This window comes from Pieris brassicae, chromosome 3 (assembly GCF_905147105.1).
Source record: "Pieris brassicae chromosome 3, ilPieBrab1.1, whole genome shotgun sequence".
NCBI lineage: Eukaryota > Metazoa > Arthropoda > Insecta > Lepidoptera > Pieridae > Pieris > Pieris brassicae.
Window position 1 is genome coordinate 2,883,394 of NC_059667.1, and position 19,929 is coordinate 2,903,322.

Below are 19,929 nucleotides of genomic sequence, written 5' to 3' on the forward strand. Positions count from 1 at the left end.
ATCCTGTAAAAAATATATAAATATCATTTTACTTTGGAAACCCAAAAAGTGCACTTACAGAAGACAGATATCTATACTCGGACGCGTCACCCAATTCCAACTTCTTCTTCTCTTCTTTCGACAACCCCGCTAGAAGACAGTAGAAAACGTGATAATTCCTCTCTTCGGGGCCTTGGAATACTATTCTTGATTTTTCTAATAAATACTGCTCTATCTTGGCACCTTCAATAACGCCATTGCTGTTGAAATGTATGTCGATATATTTACCGAAGCGAGATGAATTATCATTTCGAACGGTCTTTGCGTTTCCAAATGCTTCAAGAATGGGATTTGCTTCTAGTATCTGAAATGATATCAAAGCCATTAATTACTTGAAGACATTTACAGATAACTACTGAAACGTCGAAATAAATTTAAAAAATTGTGTTTATTCATATGATAGAAAAATTAATTTCATTTATCAGTGAATTGGTTTAGTTTTGATTAGCAACAGTAATTATTTACTCATAGCGATATATTTATAAATGTATGGAGTCCTCAGAATTGTTGTTGAACATATAGAGTAGATCAAATTTGAGCGTGAAAATTCTAAAAAAGAAATTGTTTTGTTTTATTATAAATGGATAGGTTAGGTTAGACTTGTTGCCTAGGAACGTTTAGGAAACTCGTTAAACGTTTCGTTCACTCACTTGTCTGACGGAACTTTAGCGACTAGATTGAATATCGATCTTTAATTAACAGTCTAGAGATTCAATTAACACTCTGATTTAACTACTTTATTGCGACATATACAACGATGAAACAAATGCGTACTTTTCTGATGCACCATATAATATAAGCGAATGTAAATAAATTGTCTCCACGGTATTGTCTGACAAAAGAAACCTTGCAACCTTTTTAGGCCTGGGCCTCAGATTTCTGGATCTATGTCATAATCATTAGTCAAACTAATACATAAGTAGGAGCAGCCTCCAGTGCCTGACACACGCTGTCGACTTTTTGGGTCAATTCCTCACGATGTTTTACTTTACTGTTCGAAAGTCCATTTGTCGCGGATCGGACCTGCGACCTCAAGGATGAAGGTCGCACGCTGAAGCCACAAGGCCAACACTGTTCTTTACGCGACATATGTTTGCATAGAGCCATATAAAGGTTAAGGGATTTCAGAATTTTATATTAATAATGTGATATTTTACAAAAAATTCGCAACAAGGTTAAATAAAAATATAATTTATTGCCATAATTGTAAGCGTTACTAACTTTTGAATATACATTTTCAAGTTATAAGCAACCAACCTTGACTCTAGTGCTATTCGTGAGCGTTAAAATTATTTTCATATTTTACGATTGTTTTGACAGATATATTAGTGTTGTTCATATCTTAAGGGCGTTATGCAAAATTATATTCAATCGAAAAACGACAAGATTTTCTGGGTTCGATTCATTACTAGTAACTTCCAGTTACTTACTTTTTGTTATGAGAGATAAGAAAATTGGGAAGAAAAATGAGAACGTACACAAGAAACCTGGGAAGTTTGAATAAAAGGGATAGCGGAGAAGGATTGGAAAATGGTGGCGGAGATGAGAGACAAGAGAAAGAACTTGGAGGAGGCCTTCACTCCGTCGGACGTCGTGTACTTATTTAAAACATAATGAAATGGACCTAATGAATAATCCTGACTATGTAGTTCTCAATTACATATGTCTTTATTAAAAAGCCTAGGTTATTTTTTTTTAATTTTTCATATAAAACACAAACACATTTATGACGTTGTATGTGTAATAGATATCTACTCTAATACATAGAGAATGTATTAAAAATAATAATTTCAGGCATACCTGTTGTTCAATCCACGAATGCTTCCCACTTATAGCAGCTAGATATTGCAATATTAATTTGGTAGATTCCGTTTTTCCCGCACCAGACTCTCCACTAATGACTATACATTGATCCTGGCTATAACGACGCATGTGCGCGTACGCATTATCGCCTATAGCGAAGATGTGCGGCGGCAATTCTCCTATCTTTCGCTCTTTATACAGCTTTATCTGATCCGCTGTGTATATTGGAAGAATCTGATAGGGGTTCACTGCTACTAATATTGACCCGGTATATGTCTGAAAAATAATTAGCGAATGTAGAAATAATTGGCAAATTTAGGTTTAATGGTACCGTAGGTGGATCTTACTAAAGCGTTCAATAAAAAATACAGATATTTGGCCAGTTATACATATCTATTAAATAATTAAGATACTTCAAGCACAACTGGCGTATATGGCGTATGTTTATCTTTATATACATATATATAATTCAACTGTACGTGTGTATGCCACGGAACTCCTCTATAACGGATTTGAATGGTTTTTTTTGGAGGCGCCCTGGATAGTTTACATTCACAAATGAACCTGACCGATGGCGCTGCAGTTGGTATCTAGGTTGTGTACATGTATTGCTGACCTAGCAGAAAGTTATAAACAGCATAATATATATAAAACTTCTGTGCATGTATTCGTAATTAAGCTCTAATCGGCTGGACAGAACTTGATGAAATTTTTTGAGTGTTCAGTGGGATTGGAGAATGATTTACATTATTAGATTTTTTTGTATATAAGACGTGTTTGCAGGGCGTCTGTCGGATCCGCTAGTTATGTATGAAATATATTTGCCAATAGCTAGTTATTTGATTCAACACTTTGTGTTTGGGAAATTAGTATTTAAACTGTTCTATGTAAACTGAAATGAATAATTATCAGCAAAATTCCCACTTACATAAATAAGATTATCGTTATATCGTATAAGCAAATTCCTCAAGATCCCAGCTTCATGCAGGTCCCCCAGGGAGATCATGTCTTCCACGCCATGCACGGAAGTGGCGTGCATGGCTTTGATCCGTCGCTCTGGTGGAAGCCATTGTTCCTGGCCGTCGTCATCTCTGACTCTGATTCGGCGACCTTCTGCTGCCAAAACCCTCGCTCCAATGGCCACGTCGAACTCTCGATTCGATACCGGCTCGATCCATATGTAATCTCCCTGGAATTTACAAAAAAAATATTAAATAAATTACAAAACCTTTCCTAGGTTGTACCAGCTTTTTTAAATTCCATTCCTTGATATGACGACAAAGTACTTAGTCAAATTAAAATTATTTTTCAGAATGTCAATGATTATATATACAATAAAACCTACTAAACAATGCGCATACAGTAATTAATGCGATTTTAAAACACATACTTGTCCATTCATAACCATCATACAGATAGTTCAGGGGAAGACACATTAAAAATTAAAACCTTATGCAAGTTAGTGTTTAGATAATTAAACCCTATAAAATCGCACAATCCGATAATTTAGCTTCAATGAGATGGTTTAATCAAACAAATGACAAACGAAAATCACACATCGAAACAAAACACGATCGTGCAAAAGGAATGTAAAACGTAGACCGGAACCAGACCATGCGTGTACCTCGAATTTAAAAATATTTGTAACCTAATCGAAGGCAGATCACGTTCATACTGATTGTTATCTCTGTGAAAGTATGCATTTAATTCATTGGTAATGTAGTCTAGAACACGTTTTGTTTCACTATAGCGGTTCAATTGTTTACTGTGAAAATGCCCACAAAGTAACGAAATTTTATATACAATTGTAGAGTAAAATTTACTCTTAAAGAACAATAGAACTGATTATGCAATGTTTATGTTTTTATAACAATCCACAAACGTGGAATTAACAAAATTGTTTCCATTATCATGTGAATAACGTAAAGAAAAAATAAAATAAACATTTGTATTGCTCAAATAATTTGCTTCATATATACTATATAATCTAAGTCATTCAACAATTATAGTAACAAAAGTGGTACCTCAAAAAAAGTTCCAGAATCCATTATGAAAACATTTCCTATTCAATGTAACCTCAAATTAGGTTTTGAATATTGTATCCTTATCACTCTCGTATAACTCTAAAAATAACGGAACGAGACAAAATATTCTGCTTTAACAATAATTGTTTTTAGGTTTATCATGTGACCTCGGGGTCGTATCACTGTTAATTGTCAGAACGAATATATTACAAACGGTCTCATTTCATTATAGACGAATGTTATTTATTTTGTATAAATATACATTGTTTTACAAATTACCTTGATAGTTAAGATTAACAACGTCCGAGAGATGGCGCTGCATTAAAGTAACAATTAAGTACTAACATAATTTTAAATAAATTTTTCATATTTATTTATTTATTTTATTTTAGGCAAACTGGCAGGAGGCTCACCTGATGTTAAGTGATACCGCCGCCCATGGACACTCTCAATTCCAGAGGGGTCGCGAATGCGTTGCCGGCCTTTATAAAATTGGCACGCTCTTTTCTTGAAGGACCCTAAGTCGAATTGGTTATATTAAGTTTGTAGCGCAATTTTTGCCCCACAAGAATACGAAGGGCAGCCTGTTCATGCACCACCGAATACTGATTGTTCCGAAGATGGACGCCCAGAGGGGGATTCTCTACAGGGGTAATCTCTTAAACACATAGATGAATATTTAAAAGAAACATTCAGTGTTAAAGCCTGAAGAATTTCAATATGTGTAGCCTGTTAGATTTTTTTATCTATTATAGAGTATGAGTTACTATTTGGTATGTGGAATTTTAAATTTAGAATAAAAGTACTCTAAGGCTTTCTCTATGACATCTATAAAAATATTCGTACGTTCCATTTTTAAAATATGTGTATTTTAATAATTTTAGTCATAACTAATGCTTGAATGCAGATGTTAAAGAACAAAAATTTAAATGAAATTGGAAGGTCAGCCCTCTATACTTTATATCGGGTCTTATTACAAATAAGTCAACATGTATATCTCATCGTAAAAAACTACTGCGGCTTTAATAGTTTATTCGTGAATATTTATGTAATTAGATAGTAGTATATAATAAATAATAATCCAGTGGCGCAACAACCCTATTTGGGTCTTAGATTGCATCCCTTTCTTTAATCTTTGTTTTTTCATAGACAAGCGTTCGGGCTGACACATGTCATTTTCAGATTTGAGATATGCCGGTTTTCTCACGATGTTTTCTTCACCGTACGAGCGAGTGTTAGATGAACGCAGGGATGAGTCGCACGCTAAAGCCTTCACCAACACTTCTTTAATGAGTATATAGGTGAGCTAAACTTATAATAGTTTAATACACTTTAAATCCGCTCTAGAATCCGATTATCGGATAAGGATTAATAACGGTTGACGAAATATGATTAGTCTTCACAGACTTTCTAAACACGTGGTGTTTTAGAAAGTTATATTCATTATTTGATTTGACGTAGGTTCGATTTTTGAATTTTAATAATTATGCTAATGCAGCTAATATCAATTTATATCTTAAATACTACTCACAAGCAATATTCTTGTCATTCTATATAAGGGATGCCTGGAAGCAACCCTTCAAATTTTAAGACGAAACTGTCTAAGTACATTGACCTCAGCAACCCTAAAGACTGTAGAGACCTAAAGATGTCTTCATTACGTCATATGCACGTTTTAGAAATGTGATATGGTCTTTTTTTTAAGTCTCTGTATCTCACCCTAAGTATAATTGCATCAAAGTAAAAAGGTTTCATAACCGAATAAACTTAAGAAGGAAAATAAAATACATGCATGTGAAAGGTGAACGGCCTGGTGCTAGTTAGTTTAAGAAATGGTGGAATGTGTTGCCAAACGCAGAGATCGGAACTCGCGCAATTTACCGCTGTAATTCACCGTAATGGCTACGAAGTTTGTGCGCGTGCGCAAAGCTGAAGCGGTGATAAAATGTGATAATGAGACAGAACATCGATATAATGTTTTTAAATTTTATTGGATTTTCGTTCATTTTGGATTCATAATAGGTATGTTAATAATTTAATTAAATATCGGATATATGTCAAAATACCTATTACTCATATAATGCGAGGTATAAGTGTAATTTTTAAACCCAATTTTTTGCTATTTTATTAAAATTTAAGCAAATTCGTTAAAAAAAATTACCATTTTTTAATTATAAACATAGATCTTCAGCACACATTTCGATCAGAAAACATCTGTAAAGCTAGGATCCACATAAGCATGTATGTACATTGTACGCACTGAAATCCAAAACTATAGACTTTAAAGGTTTGATTCGATTCCTCGGTTGTATGGTTATTACTACGTAATATTGTATATCTATATAACATTATAGTGTTTTCTTGTTAAATCGTCTATTATGTAAACAATAAATAGCAAATTATATCTGTGGCCATAGGTCAGAATATAATAAGTCATACTGAGAAACAATGTACTTATGTCTGATCTATGACCACAGGTGTATATAACCTGCTTGGCAGAGCAGTAGTGCCCTAGTAGCTTCAGCGTGCGACTCTTATCCGTCAGAAGGTTTGAAACCCGATCATCAATTTAATTACTCTCTAGGCATATAACTCTCGCTCGTATGGTGAAGGAAAACATGAGGATACTGACATGCCTCAGACCCAAAAACGACGGTGTAGGTCAGGCACACAAGGCTAATCACTTAAAATATCGCGTAACAGAACAGAAAAGGTTGTATTTGTTGTTTTTTTCATTTGTTAGCTACTTGTACCAGTTTTTGAGAATATTATATTCGCTTGTTTAATTGCTTCACGCTATCAGCTCGCTTGCAGTGACGACTGCTGTTTATTTGAAAGACCCAATTTAAAACACGTTTTCACAAAATAATTATGAACTAAGAATATTTATATGTTAACCGAGATAGTGTACGAAAGTATTTTGATTTGCGTTTTGTGAAGTTGCTTTAAGATAGGATTATCTGTTTTTCTTATAAAAACACAGCAAAGAACTACATATTTGTATGGAAACTCATAATCAAACTTTATAGCAGAGTAGGTGAAGCTGCAATTATAGATTCGGACATTGGACAAACAAAGAATATATAAGGACCGTAATACGACCAGTTTTTATTTTGGTTTTTCGATATTATAAAAAGTACTTATGTATTATTTTGTTTTCAAAGTATCAATAACTTTTTAAGTGATTTATGACATTCTAAACATTATTTTCAGAAAAAATGTATAACTTAATTTCCATGACTTAATAGTCATTATTATATTCAAGGTGAACGAGTTCACGCAAACCTTGAACTTTGCACTTGATACTAAGTACAGAACTCGTAAAATTAGACAAACTTCAAGCAAATGACAGTAATAATAGATACTGCAGCCATTTCTTCAGTAGTTTCAAGTTCTTTAAGCTAAAACCGCCTTTATATTCAAGAACAATATCGTTGTCTAATGGATTACGTTACATTCTTAAACGACCCTAAGTAATCATAACCTGCAGACAATGTAGAAAAAATTAAGTGACCATATTCATAAAACTGTAAAGATGTTTGTTACCATGTCATTTTATATTGCATTGACCGGGAAAGAAAACAAAAGACGACCCCGATTCAATACTCGCTGCACAGACTACTAAAGTCTTTGAATTAGAATTAAAAACAAACATAAGTATGAAGCAATTGTCAAATCTTCTATGTATTCTGTTTGATTATTCGAGATTCTTTCTTCAATATTTTAATAGTTATTCTGCCATTCGGAGCCATGACGAATTTTACAAAATCATAACAGTTCTCGATTTAATTTATACGTAATTTTATCTTCTTATATAAATGACTAAAAAATATGATATGACGTAATAAGTCATTTTTTTCCCTGTCTTGCAAATGTACTTTAAGGATATATGCAAACAACTATAATAGGTAATTATTCATATAAACACATCATAGTTACGTCATTCTATATAATACCTAGGGGATATCGCTCAAACGAATTCTTACATATTTAATTCAACTTTACGAGCTATACTTAGAATAACTTTCAATATATTCTAGCTTGTTTTCAGCTACATATTTATACTAGTACATAATTAGGTACAAACAGTCAATACAAAAAAGTCGATTAAGACTCTCTGCATCTTCTACCACATTCACTCCATCAGAGTATATCACATGCGACTGATTACGAAATTCCACCCGCATCATCTCAACGTCCGTCTTTCCACAATTGAGTGTTTTTAAGGCAGTTTTTGCCGTGCACCACCATTTTGTGGAACCAGCTGCCCACTGAAGTATTTCCAAATCAATTCGATTTAGGATCCTTCAACAGAGCGTACTAATTCTAAAAAGGCCGGCAACGAACTCGCGAGTCCTGGAGTTGAGTGTCCATGGGCGGCAGTATCACTTAATATCAGGTTCTATAAAAAATCTAAAACAATCAAAACTAATCACATTTTTTATCAGAATTGACGAAAAATTTATTGTACTTGTACAATGAATACAATCTTATTTATAGAACGGGTTTGAAGATAGCTCAGATAGGTTTGGTTAAAATATTTTTTGTAATTAAAACCGACAGAAATACCGCATTTATATAATTGTAGCTATAAAGTTTACTGTTATTTTGTAAACTTATTCTTAGTTTCCTCCGTCTAGAATTAATGATTGTTCTTTTTAGACAAAGGCGGCAAAGGTATCACTTCGCGAAAAGCGATTTCAATATCATGTCTTCATAGCACGGAAACCACGTTTGCGACTTACGTTTCGTTGATAGATATGCCTTGTCACGAGACCATTCAGTTTCGCAGACGATACAGCGCAACACACTTTAGAGGTGTGTCCAGCGTGGAGCTCTGAACGTAGACCTCTAATCCACTTTCGGATTGAATCTGTCGTTTCCATAGTGAGGGCTATTGTGGAGGCTGACAGCGTTGGCCTGTGGGGAACACTTTAAAAGTGTTCTGTGAGGCCGTCGTAACATTTAAAGAGAATGCAGAGAGAGTTCGGGAGTGTAATCTAGACGCCGAAGAACGAAGGAAGGAGGACTTAATTACGCACGTACTCCACTATGACCTTCGCACGGGATGGGGAACTCGGAAGTTGGGTACAGGAGCACAGAAGACGGTCATGACGGAGACACGGATTAACGGAAACTGTTACCGCGCCTCCCGTCCATAGAGAACAGATGAGTCACATTAGTGGGTCCATTGCACCACACTCCTCGCGTTATTTATAAAAGTTGCGCGGGGGTCTGCAATTGATTTCCTAACAATAAGAAAATTTAGCCAATGCCATGAAATATTGATTTTAGGTTGTGTATCTGTGATCTATGACAACAGTATTTTAGCAAAAACTAATATAATTATTGCCATTACCATTTGATGGGCAGCTAAAGGTAGTGTGTACCTATGTTTTATTTGTTTTCATACTTATTCCCGGTGGGATAAATGTTTTGTTTGTTTATTTAATATAATATTACTTACTCTAGTCACGATCACCATGATGTCGCCGACATGTGGTCACCGCTTCGATCTGCAATAAATAGAATTTAATTTATTTTACCTCTTCTATATTATATATATTATTACATACTATATAGATCTTTATAGATATAGTGTTCTATGTAGGTCCTATTCCACTTTATACAAATAAATATAATTAATTAAAGTAAACTGTATCTTTCCGTCACAACGTAAATACAATTTGACAGAAAGAGACGCAACTGTACATTTGTTAAAAGACCGCAATTATATTTTAGTTTTTTTTTTAGACAGACAATAGAGCGATGGGTTGACGGGATCGAAAAGATAGTCCGAAAAAATTGTATGCCAATGGCACAAAATAAATGGCCGTAGACAAAGTTGGAAGAGACCTTCTCCCAGACAGGGCCGCATCTTAGAGTAGTTAAAATTGTATTTTTATTTATTTTTGTTAAATGTATGTATGTTGTGGATGAATAAAGGCTAATATTATTTTATATTATATTGTGTTTGTTAACATAAATGGAACTATTGTTATCAATTCCGAGACCGTTAAAAACGAAAAGCCTGCCGCGGAAACATTAAAAATAGATAAATAAATTTACATAATGTATCGTGTAGCGGCATCATTACTTTATTTCTTGTACAACTTTACCATTAATAATATCCGACGTGAGCTTCTTAGATAACGTACTAGCGGCAAATTACTTTTTTCACCTCTGCTTTATAATTCTACATCAGTTAAATACAAGAATGCTTTTCTTTCTCAAAGTGGAACTGAACGCAAGCGAAAAATGGATACGCCAATCCGAAGAGATCATATCTCCTAACAGTTGCTTGATTGTAACCGATAGGGAGATAGAGAGAAGCAAACCTGGTGACGTACAGTTGCCGATGAAAGAGAGCTGGAAAGACTTGGAGCGAGGTATGCGAAGCGCTAGAACGAACGTGATGTAAAAGCCCTTTGCCCTATCCAGGGCTCAAAGAACATTCATTCAAGCTCTCTTCTTTGTAGTATGCTTACCAGGCAAACCAGTCAATAATTAGTTAATCATTTATTAACATTGGACGGTCTACTAACCACGCTAAAGTTCGTTGTAGCTTCACTGTAATCTGTTGTAACGCCGAAAACTTGATTCAGCAGATATTAAGTAGACCCGCCGCCCATGGCGTGTCCATGGGCGGCGGGTCACAATGCCAGAAGTCACACGAGTGTGGTGCCGGCCAGAAAGGGAGTGCTCTTGTATAAATAAGCCCCTAAGTCAAATTGGAAAAACTTCTATGTTGAGCAGTTTCCACATAGAGGTGCGCAGAAAAAGTGGCTTAAGAAACGCTCAGTTATGGAACAGTGGACATCGAGGTGGTAGGCGTTTTCATATAACCTATAAATTACAATCATGCAGGTATAAAACTTGTTCTAATTGTGATAATCATAGACAATTTAACAGTCGAAACGAACGCCAAGGGCTTACTCTAATCATTTAAACGAACTAATGTACGAAATCTTAACTGAACTACTCTATGCTATGTTAAAAAGAGACAGCTGACGTAATTGGTAATTAGACTGTTCATATTTTTGAATGAATGAATGAGGTCGTAAAAGTATATTTATTACATCAAGAGGGAAAATGATCGCCCCAAACGAAAATAACAATAAGTGTTATAAATAAACAAATGTAAGTGCATTTTAAGACGTGTTAATAACCTAAAAAGCACACGCAAAGGAAACATTTCTTAAACGCAAATTCCTCTTATTCCAAACAATACCGTCGTGTTTACAGAACAATGAAATTGATATTTACACAATATTGTTTTCAAAGCCATTCATTAGCTTAAGAAACAATGCCTGTTGCTTTTAGTAATTGCATTTTCATACTTTGGAGATAGCGATAAGCCGAAGGATATACAAAATTAAATTAATTTAATAATAATGGGGATAAGATTAAAAGAATGATAAATATTGTAATATATATAGACAATTTATTATCATATTTATATTTATAGGTCCCATTTGGTTGGTTTTTGGAATTTAAACAGTATAACTTTTTGAATTCTTATAAATAACGTATATAGTGGACATGTTGGATTGTCGTAATGCTTCTTGAGATCATGTTACCCTAGTACTTCTTGTACCTTGATCGAAGTTAAAAGGCCTTCAAGAATCTGGCTGCACATCAGCATGGCGAGACGAGACCACAGGACATCACTTGCAACTGTAAAAAGCGCAAAAACAGCCTCACATGGATTGACGAAAGGCGATTCGAATCATCGATGCCTAAGCACTGTCTGAGCGGCGTGATGCCTTGGCGTTGCGTAAAGTTTTGGGGTTGGTTTTACTGCATTTACAAAAGAGATTCCGATCGTTATTAAAGGCGGTATGCGCACCAGAACTATGCGGAGCTAGCTACCCACTGAAGCATTTCCGAACCAATACGACTTAGGATCCGTCAAGAAAAAAGCGTACCAATTCTTTAAAAACCGGCAACGCCTTTAACTACAAAAAGGTTATTCCCAATTTCACTTTCTATTGAATATGTCAACGCACGCACACTTTACAATGCATTCCGTAGAACGGATCTAAACACCGGAAAGCCTTTGAATGGGGGCATTCATCTCGTTCACGTTTCATTTCACCTTAACGTTGCGCTACAACCGGCACTATAACCTTCACAAATACGCTTTTCGTACTATTAAATCATTTTATACCGAAGAAAAATGTAAAAGTCCGCTTTGTATAACATATCTATCATATATATGACATTGTTTTAAGGTTTAGGTTTCTATTTAGTTCTAGTTTTTTTTTGTGGTCGCTTGTTTTTTCCTTTGCTAGCCTGCTTATTTTCGAATATAACATATCAATAGTATGTGTACAATGAACGTTATTTTAGAACTTTTAAATAAATTTATAAAACAAATATATATATATCTTTTAAAATGCCTTTATCGTACGTATGGCCTAAGCATTAGCCAGCCAGATTATTTAATGTTGTCACAAACGCTACGGCTGTATATCTTTTAGTAAAGAAATTGTATGTATCTTTAATTTGGTTGTATCAGAATTATAGGCATCAGTTTTGTTTACAAGCGTTTCTCTTTCGGATTACCAGTGAGTGCCTGGCATACGTCTTTGATATGTGTCGTTGTTATCACCGTCTAATGTTATTAAAACTGAACCGTTTAATAATTTGCGGTTATTAAATACAAAAAAACAGTATCATACTTGATCTTACATTATTTCTATATTAAGCATATTTAACAATGTTTTAAGATGGGATTAAGAACGGTGAACGGTTAGTCTTTAGAGGTCAGTCAAGGACGCTTGAGACGATAAGTATACAATATGTGTACAGGTGATTTTTAACCTATAATAAATAAATCGGTAAAAAGATAGAATAAACAAGATTTTTTTTAAAAATTCTATCACAGGTTAACTCCCTTCTACTCGGCTCTTTCTGTGAGATTATATTATTAAATATTATAATTTTTAATATGTATTATATTTTATTGTATTTCAATATAGTTTAATATCATTAAAATACCATAAAAAATGTCATTTTCAGTAAACAACATTTTAATTTACTTTCCGAACTTTAAATTTATTTCTAGTTAAATTAAGCGAATAAATACCTACTATATTATGATTAAATCTGTGATTTCTCTTTAATGTTTAGGTTAAAAGCTCTGTCTTCCTCTGGCATCATTAATAGTAACTGAAACTGGAGTTACTCAAACTAAGGAATGCGTTGGAAGTTGGAACGGACACTGCATCGATTCCATATTCGTCAAACTAGTTACGAGTTGCCGCTATGTAACGGTGATAAGTCATCTGACAAGTGTATAATGATTAGTACGTTAAATTAAGCTTTTGATTATCTATTAAAGAAATAAATTTAATATATAACATTCGCTTTCTAACATAGCTACATGTCAAATGTACTAATCCGTATGACCTGTGTGATTATAGAATGTTTAATTGGAATAATATAAAAATAACGACCAAGCTAAAAGTGAATCCGAATGAAAAATATTAGCGTGAAACAAATGTATTTTTTACAACATATATTAGATTGATAAAATATATTATACACATTCCAAACGTAGAGTTTACTTTTATTTTTGATTTGTTTACTTGCTGCAAATATTTACACTAATATTATAAGTCGTAGAAATAACGCAGGTGTCAGTTGCCATTGCCATATAACTTAATAATGTCAAAGTCAAAATAGTTCAAACAAGTTATATTACTTATTTGATTTGCAAATATTAATAGTCTATCTAGAAATTAACAGACTCTTTGATAGTCTGTAGTAATAATAACTTTACTCATTATTATGAATGTCGAAACAATGGCGTTAGTGTCAGCTGCCACTGTCATTATAATTTAATAACATCAAAGTCAAAATAGTTCAAAACCGTCATATGGCCTATTTGATTTGCAAAATATATGAATAGATAGATCTACAAATTAACAGACTTTTTGATAGTCTATAGTAATAATAACTTCGCCATAATTATGTATTTCGTGTCATTATAGTTTAATAACATCAAAGTCAAAATAGTTCAAAACCATTAGTACGAATGGTTTGTTTTATTTGTAAATCTGTAAATATTAGCAAATCAAATATACCACATAACCGTTTTCAACAATTACATTATTATTTGTCAATTAATGCATTAATATCAAGAACACCTAGTTTGTATAGAAAAACTCTTTAGTTTTTTATTGATAGAGTACATATCACGCTAAGACCGACATATAGCTATTAGCTAGGAGATTAAAATAAAATGTGTGCGTGTACTAGTGTACACACGTAAGAAGATAAACTTCTTTTATGACCTTATTTTTCGAAATAAATATTTTTTTAAATGATGATATTCAACTGTACAGAAATTGTTTAAATAAAGTTAAATTAGATAAAGTTCACAGAAATGAATACAAATAACACAATTATTTAATTTTACCTTATTACTACCAAGATTATTATAGAATTTCATTAATTGTAATATAATTATTACTATCATTGTTATCGTTATTATATATTTTTATTATTAATAGCTTCGAATCAACCGTGGACAAGAAAAAGATGGCGCGTAACGGAAAAATGTGACGCGTAACCGAAAAATGTGACTGTAATTTTTTGTTCAAACGCCGAAATTACATTTTTTGTAGCCCTAAAGAATAAATCATTACAGAACAACCTACTGAACATTACGTGAAACATCACTTATTTTATTATTAATCGAATAACACAGCAAGTGCGTGACCAATGCCACGGTTTTGTTAAGCATACTAATCAAAAATTAACGAGAGTCACGGAGGTGGAACAATATTTAGCACTAACAAAGATAACGGTAAGGAATACGTTATTACTGAAGGAATTAAAATTGCACGGTTTAGCGCTGAAAGAAACCGTGTCAACTAAAAACTATTTGAGGCGATAATGGACTGCATTTAACCACGAGCTATTTTAGTCATGTCATATTTTAATGGATCTTTGGTCGATTTATTTTTTTTCAACCAGATTATGCATTAATAACATCACAATAATCTTGAACATCTACCCTTGGTCATCAACTCGCGTATGGATGGAGCAAGTTGAAACTTTTTGTTGCCTTTATTATTTACAGACCGTTTTTAATGCAATTGGACATTAGAAAATTTAAGACAATAGTTATTTATAATAATGAAAGTATACATTTTGTATAAATGTCAGATGATTGAAATAACTGTAAGTGTTGACGGAATAAATTTATATTATGTACTAACACAGGATGTTGAATGTCTAATGTCAGTTGAATCAGCTAGTGTATAGTTAAGTATTTACCTATCGTAAAAATTCAAAATAGGAAAATTGAAATAACATATATAACTGTGAGCTGTGTGGTATATTTATTATTACCAATAAACAATAAACTAAACACGGACCACGGACACGGTGGACCACGGAGCATATCAAAGCGATTAAAAAGAGTGAAGAAAATGTTTTTGCCAGTTGCAAAAACCGCCCGCTCTACGCCCTTGACTTGCGAACTGGTAGTAAATGTCAGTTTACAATTAATTTAACTTCTTTTCTGACGTTCATAAATGTACATGTTTATCTATATGAATAATGTTATTTTGGGTTTGAGTTTAAAGATCTTCCTCATTTTAATAACATCAACGAATCAATAATTATAAATTAATTAATACAACATTTTAATTGGTACATTTATAATCTTATAATCCTGGTCAAGTTATAAATACAATTTCAAGCAAGTCATGTCGGATCAGATCGATCGGCAAACGGTCTTTTGTTTATAATACTTATAATAAGCATCTGGCTATATTTAAAGTGGAAATTTAGTGATTTCTTCAACTATTTTATGAATTGCCAAAACTAAAACAGTAACACTGTGTCACCATGCCCTATTAGTTACAGTGTTTCAACCACGTCTATATATTTAACTCGACTTAGTTGTAGTGAAAAATGTTAAATGCACCTTTAATTTATAACAACTTGATTATTAACTTATTCACGAGTTATCCGTATTATAAAGGAAAACACATAGACAATATGCAAAGCCAAAACAGATTGCATTGTTAAACAAAATATACGAAACAGGAAAAATAAGACAAATAAGTACATTAATAGATAAAAATGGAAGACTGAAATTAATATAAAATATTTAATTGCATTCACGTAATTTTTTTTATTAATTTCGTGGTCACTTTTTGCTTATACATGCACCTATCATTTTATAATTAACATAATAGAGCTCTTAAATGCAACACTGTAGTTAATAGTCTTTGTGTGGTATTAGAATTGATTATAAAATGGAATTCACCACCTTGTTTCCGTAATTATTTACAAGAAGTTATAACATGATCGCATGTCATATATCATGTAGGAATGTATATATATTAGCGCATAGCATAAATATAAAAATAAGTTCTTATGCGTCGAACTCATATTGAATTAGCCATTTACCTGCGTTAACCACGTGATTAATAGGTAAAAAAACGATAATTTTTAAAAAAAAATTAATATATTAAATTTATTGAGGAAGGCCACAGGAATATGAGTGCGTCTATTTCTTTATGGTAATTAAAAATCAATAGATTCTTATCCTAATGTGTGCAGAATAATTGATAAATATGTAAAAAGTTTGGTCTCTCTGGCAGTGTGCACTTAATACTGGCAGCATTTCCTCACTATACATCGATATGCGTTGTGCGTTGCCCCAGCTCTGGGGTTTCTATGGTTGGAAATGTTTTTGTATGACATCGATTTATATCGTAACATGAAGCCATATGAGAACGTACCCGGTGTTGCTATATAGAAACCATATTACACCCCTTTTATAGGAAATGGCACTCGGGAAATTGCTTTAAATGATGTTACGTCTAACGAATGTTTGATTAAGAAATCTCTTTAACTGCAATCCTGCAACGATATCAATTACGGTAAACCAGTAAAGCAATTATTATTTCAACTTAATGATGCTAGATAATTATAATTTATTTATTAATATTAGATTGATACCCGCTGACCAAGGACGAGTAATAATTTCACGTTTCCTTTATTCTACTCCGTAGTCTTCATTACTGAAGGCTTCGTCTGGATAAGTCTGGTACATCGACTAGCTGCCTCCACTTTGGTATATCCCCACTTGTCTCAAGGCATTAGAGGTGTTAGAGACGTTTCCGTTAAAGATTTACACAATAATATGTTAATTACGTTAATGAGCATTAAGATAAAATATTTTTGAAGGCTTTGTCAAGAATCTTATCTTTCTACCTCCACGTATCTTTATTTAACTGATAACTACAGGTTTAACACCAAACTGTGAAGAAAGTACAATACAAACGAAAATGATACTAAAAACAACGAGATAAAGGCGATAAATGTGTGAGGGTATGTGTTGACAGAGCTAATTTCTCGATATAACGTAAGTTGAGAGTCAGGTGTAAATAACACGATAGTGTGTCACCATATCTTCAGATCATGTTTCATATTAAATGACATTAAAAATTCGCCCTAAAAATGTAGTACTGAGAGGTAAGATTCGGAAAGAAATTAGATTAAGGGTTAGTGAACGAAAATAACACGAATTATGACTTTCACAAGTCAATAATAACTGCATTGTTTTTTAACACCATGCGCCTTTAGTATAGGAGTTTTTTAATCATGGTCCTGCCATATAATTACCAAATCAATGTATACAAAATATGTATTGTAACAATTTTTTTTTTTGAGTTTCTTGCCCATATGAAACGAACTTTATTATTATTTATTATTTTGTAAAATAAAGACATTAAAAAAATGTTTAGTAATGTTGTTTTAATATATTTAATTTGCCTTTTTAATAGGCCTAATAAATGATTTGACTTTGAATTCATTTGTGATCTACGAAAGTCAGACTTAGTGCTGTCTTATATAGAAACTTTAACGTTAATTCCAACCTACAAAAACGTAATTAATTTTATTATCAAATCAACCAATCACTCGAAATCTTACCAATGTTAACAAATATTTACAAGGCTTAAATAAAACTTGGACTTTGAACAAACAAATACTAATATAATTAAAGTTTCTCGAATCAAACTTAAGAACTAAAATGAGGAATTATTTTGTGTTGGAGTCATTTATCAATAGCATATTACTGGATCGGAAGGGTTTGGAAGTTGTATTCAAAACCCGTTAAGAAATAACTGCAAACTTTAAACGCGTTTGGGAACCGCAACGCAAACAGTGCATTTTTGCGAATTTATAGGTACTAAAAATATATTAATATTTTTTTTTTAAAGGAAAATGAGCATAAAACGCAATATTAACACGAAACCTTAATATATTTATTTTTACACACAAATATACAGTATACATTACTATCTATTACTACAATAATAACAATGAATTGATAAAAAGAAAATTCAAACAAATTTTAAAAAAAATGCTCCCTGTGACAGTGTACCTTAAACGCAGCATTTCCTTGCTGTATTGTTATATTTATTTGTTGAGCGAGGAATGCATCAGATCTGGGGTCACCAGTACTATCTACCAGGCGGCTACTGAAATCTTAAACTAGCGCATGAGCACTTGAACCCAAGAGTGTCTGGATATGTAGCCTGTTATAAAATTCAATACTGTCACATGTTTCGTGAATTTTATGGGTGAGTATATATAGCAAATCTAATAACATTTAAACAGTAAGTGACTGAAGTAACACAGACGAAATTTTTTGTCGCCCTTAAAAATTATCCTCACCTTGTTTTTTACCGTACGCTATTTGAAAGTGTTTTTACAAATATAGCAAGCCAGCATTATATTAAACAAAACTTTCTTTCAATACAAGTTTCGCTGACTACGAAGTACGATCGCATGTGACATGCGTTACGAAATACTTTCATTACGAAAGTAAACTTGTTTGACTTTATGTCGACATTAAAAAATATATGTAAATAAATATATTCGTTTTTCTGGGATTATTTTCTAGCTTGAGCGTTCAGAAATTCGCTTCTCACAGCGCTTTACGTATCTTGTCATTGTTTATTACTATCGTATTATTGATGAATAATAATTGAATGTATATCTAGATTATCTGTATAATTAAACTATATATCAGTGCTTTGCATCATTGTGATTTAATAAAAGTGATAAAACAGTTGACCACATTTAACGCCTGTATTATTTTAATCTCATAAAGGCAAGTTTTTTTAATAAAGGTACAGCTTTTACGTTGACCAGTCTTTTGTTTTTTTTTTTAATATGACAAACATATAACATTCCTCTGATGTGTTTCGTTTTTTATAATTAACGTAAAATCAAGAAAATTATGTTTAACTATTATTAATATTATAAACAAGAATTATTGTATGTTTTTAAAACTGAAAAAACTACTGAACCAGAATTTACTGGCAACTCGAGGGAAAACGGACGAGAAGAACTGGCAAGCAACTCTCTTCCCTAACGTATTATTAAAATGAAAATAATGCAACATATTCTTGTCTATGTAAAACTGTGTATACATTAATTCAAATTTAAAACAGTAAAAACTTTTGTATTATTTCTTTAACCATGAACTTGCATAGTGTCCAATCTATGATAGGCACTTGACTATAGTGAAAGTCACATGACAATACAATATATAATGAATTATTCAAATCACAAACTGTTATAGAAGTGACAGTAACAAGGAAGAATTCAGTTTATAAACCTCTTCAATAATGTAATCACTTTTAATGCTTTAAGGTCATGCATTAAACCGTCAAGGCTGGCTTTTCACCTGGACTTCAGATTTATATAGATCTGGTTTAAAGATTATATAAAATTGTGAGTGCGATGGGGAGAATCTGGAAATGTGCAAATAAAATAGGAATTAAGTGTCCGAGATACGATCTGGAACAGAGTGTAAAGAGGAGTATAACAAAACTGCTGTGGGTTGTCAAAAGATGCAACAAGCAGTAATGGGTGGATCAAATGAAACACTGGTCCCCAGCCATTGTGCCAGCCAGACAGTAGAGTATTATTATAATTTAAAAAAGAAATAACTTATTGATAAAATAACTAAATGCCATAAGGTCATATGAAAACTTATGAACATTGGTAAATAAGAACGTTT

General features: G+C 32.7%; 1 protein-coding gene across 3 annotated transcripts in view; it reads right to left on the reverse strand.

Moving 5' to 3' along the window:
* Window positions 1-19,929, reverse strand: part of LOC123707595 (myosin-VIIa) — a 39,932-nt gene that overhangs the window by 17,070 nt on the left and 2,933 nt on the right. For 2 of the 3 annotated variants that reach the window (XM_045657777.1, XM_045657778.1), the window contains exons 2-5: window positions 9,334-9,382; window positions 2,771-3,031; window positions 1,840-2,118; window positions 59-343 (exon numbers count right to left, since the gene is read on the reverse strand). In XM_045657777.1, coding sequence (XP_045513733.1) covers window positions 59-343; window positions 1,840-2,118; window positions 2,771-3,031; window positions 9,334-9,351 — 843 coding nt within the window. In that variant the 5' untranslated portion in view covers window positions 9,352-9,382. Of the gene's footprint in view, window positions 1-58; window positions 344-1,839; window positions 2,119-2,770; window positions 3,032-3,866; window positions 3,956-9,333; window positions 9,383-19,929 lie in introns of those variants that run through there. The other variant, XM_045657776.1, reaches the window with a different exon arrangement.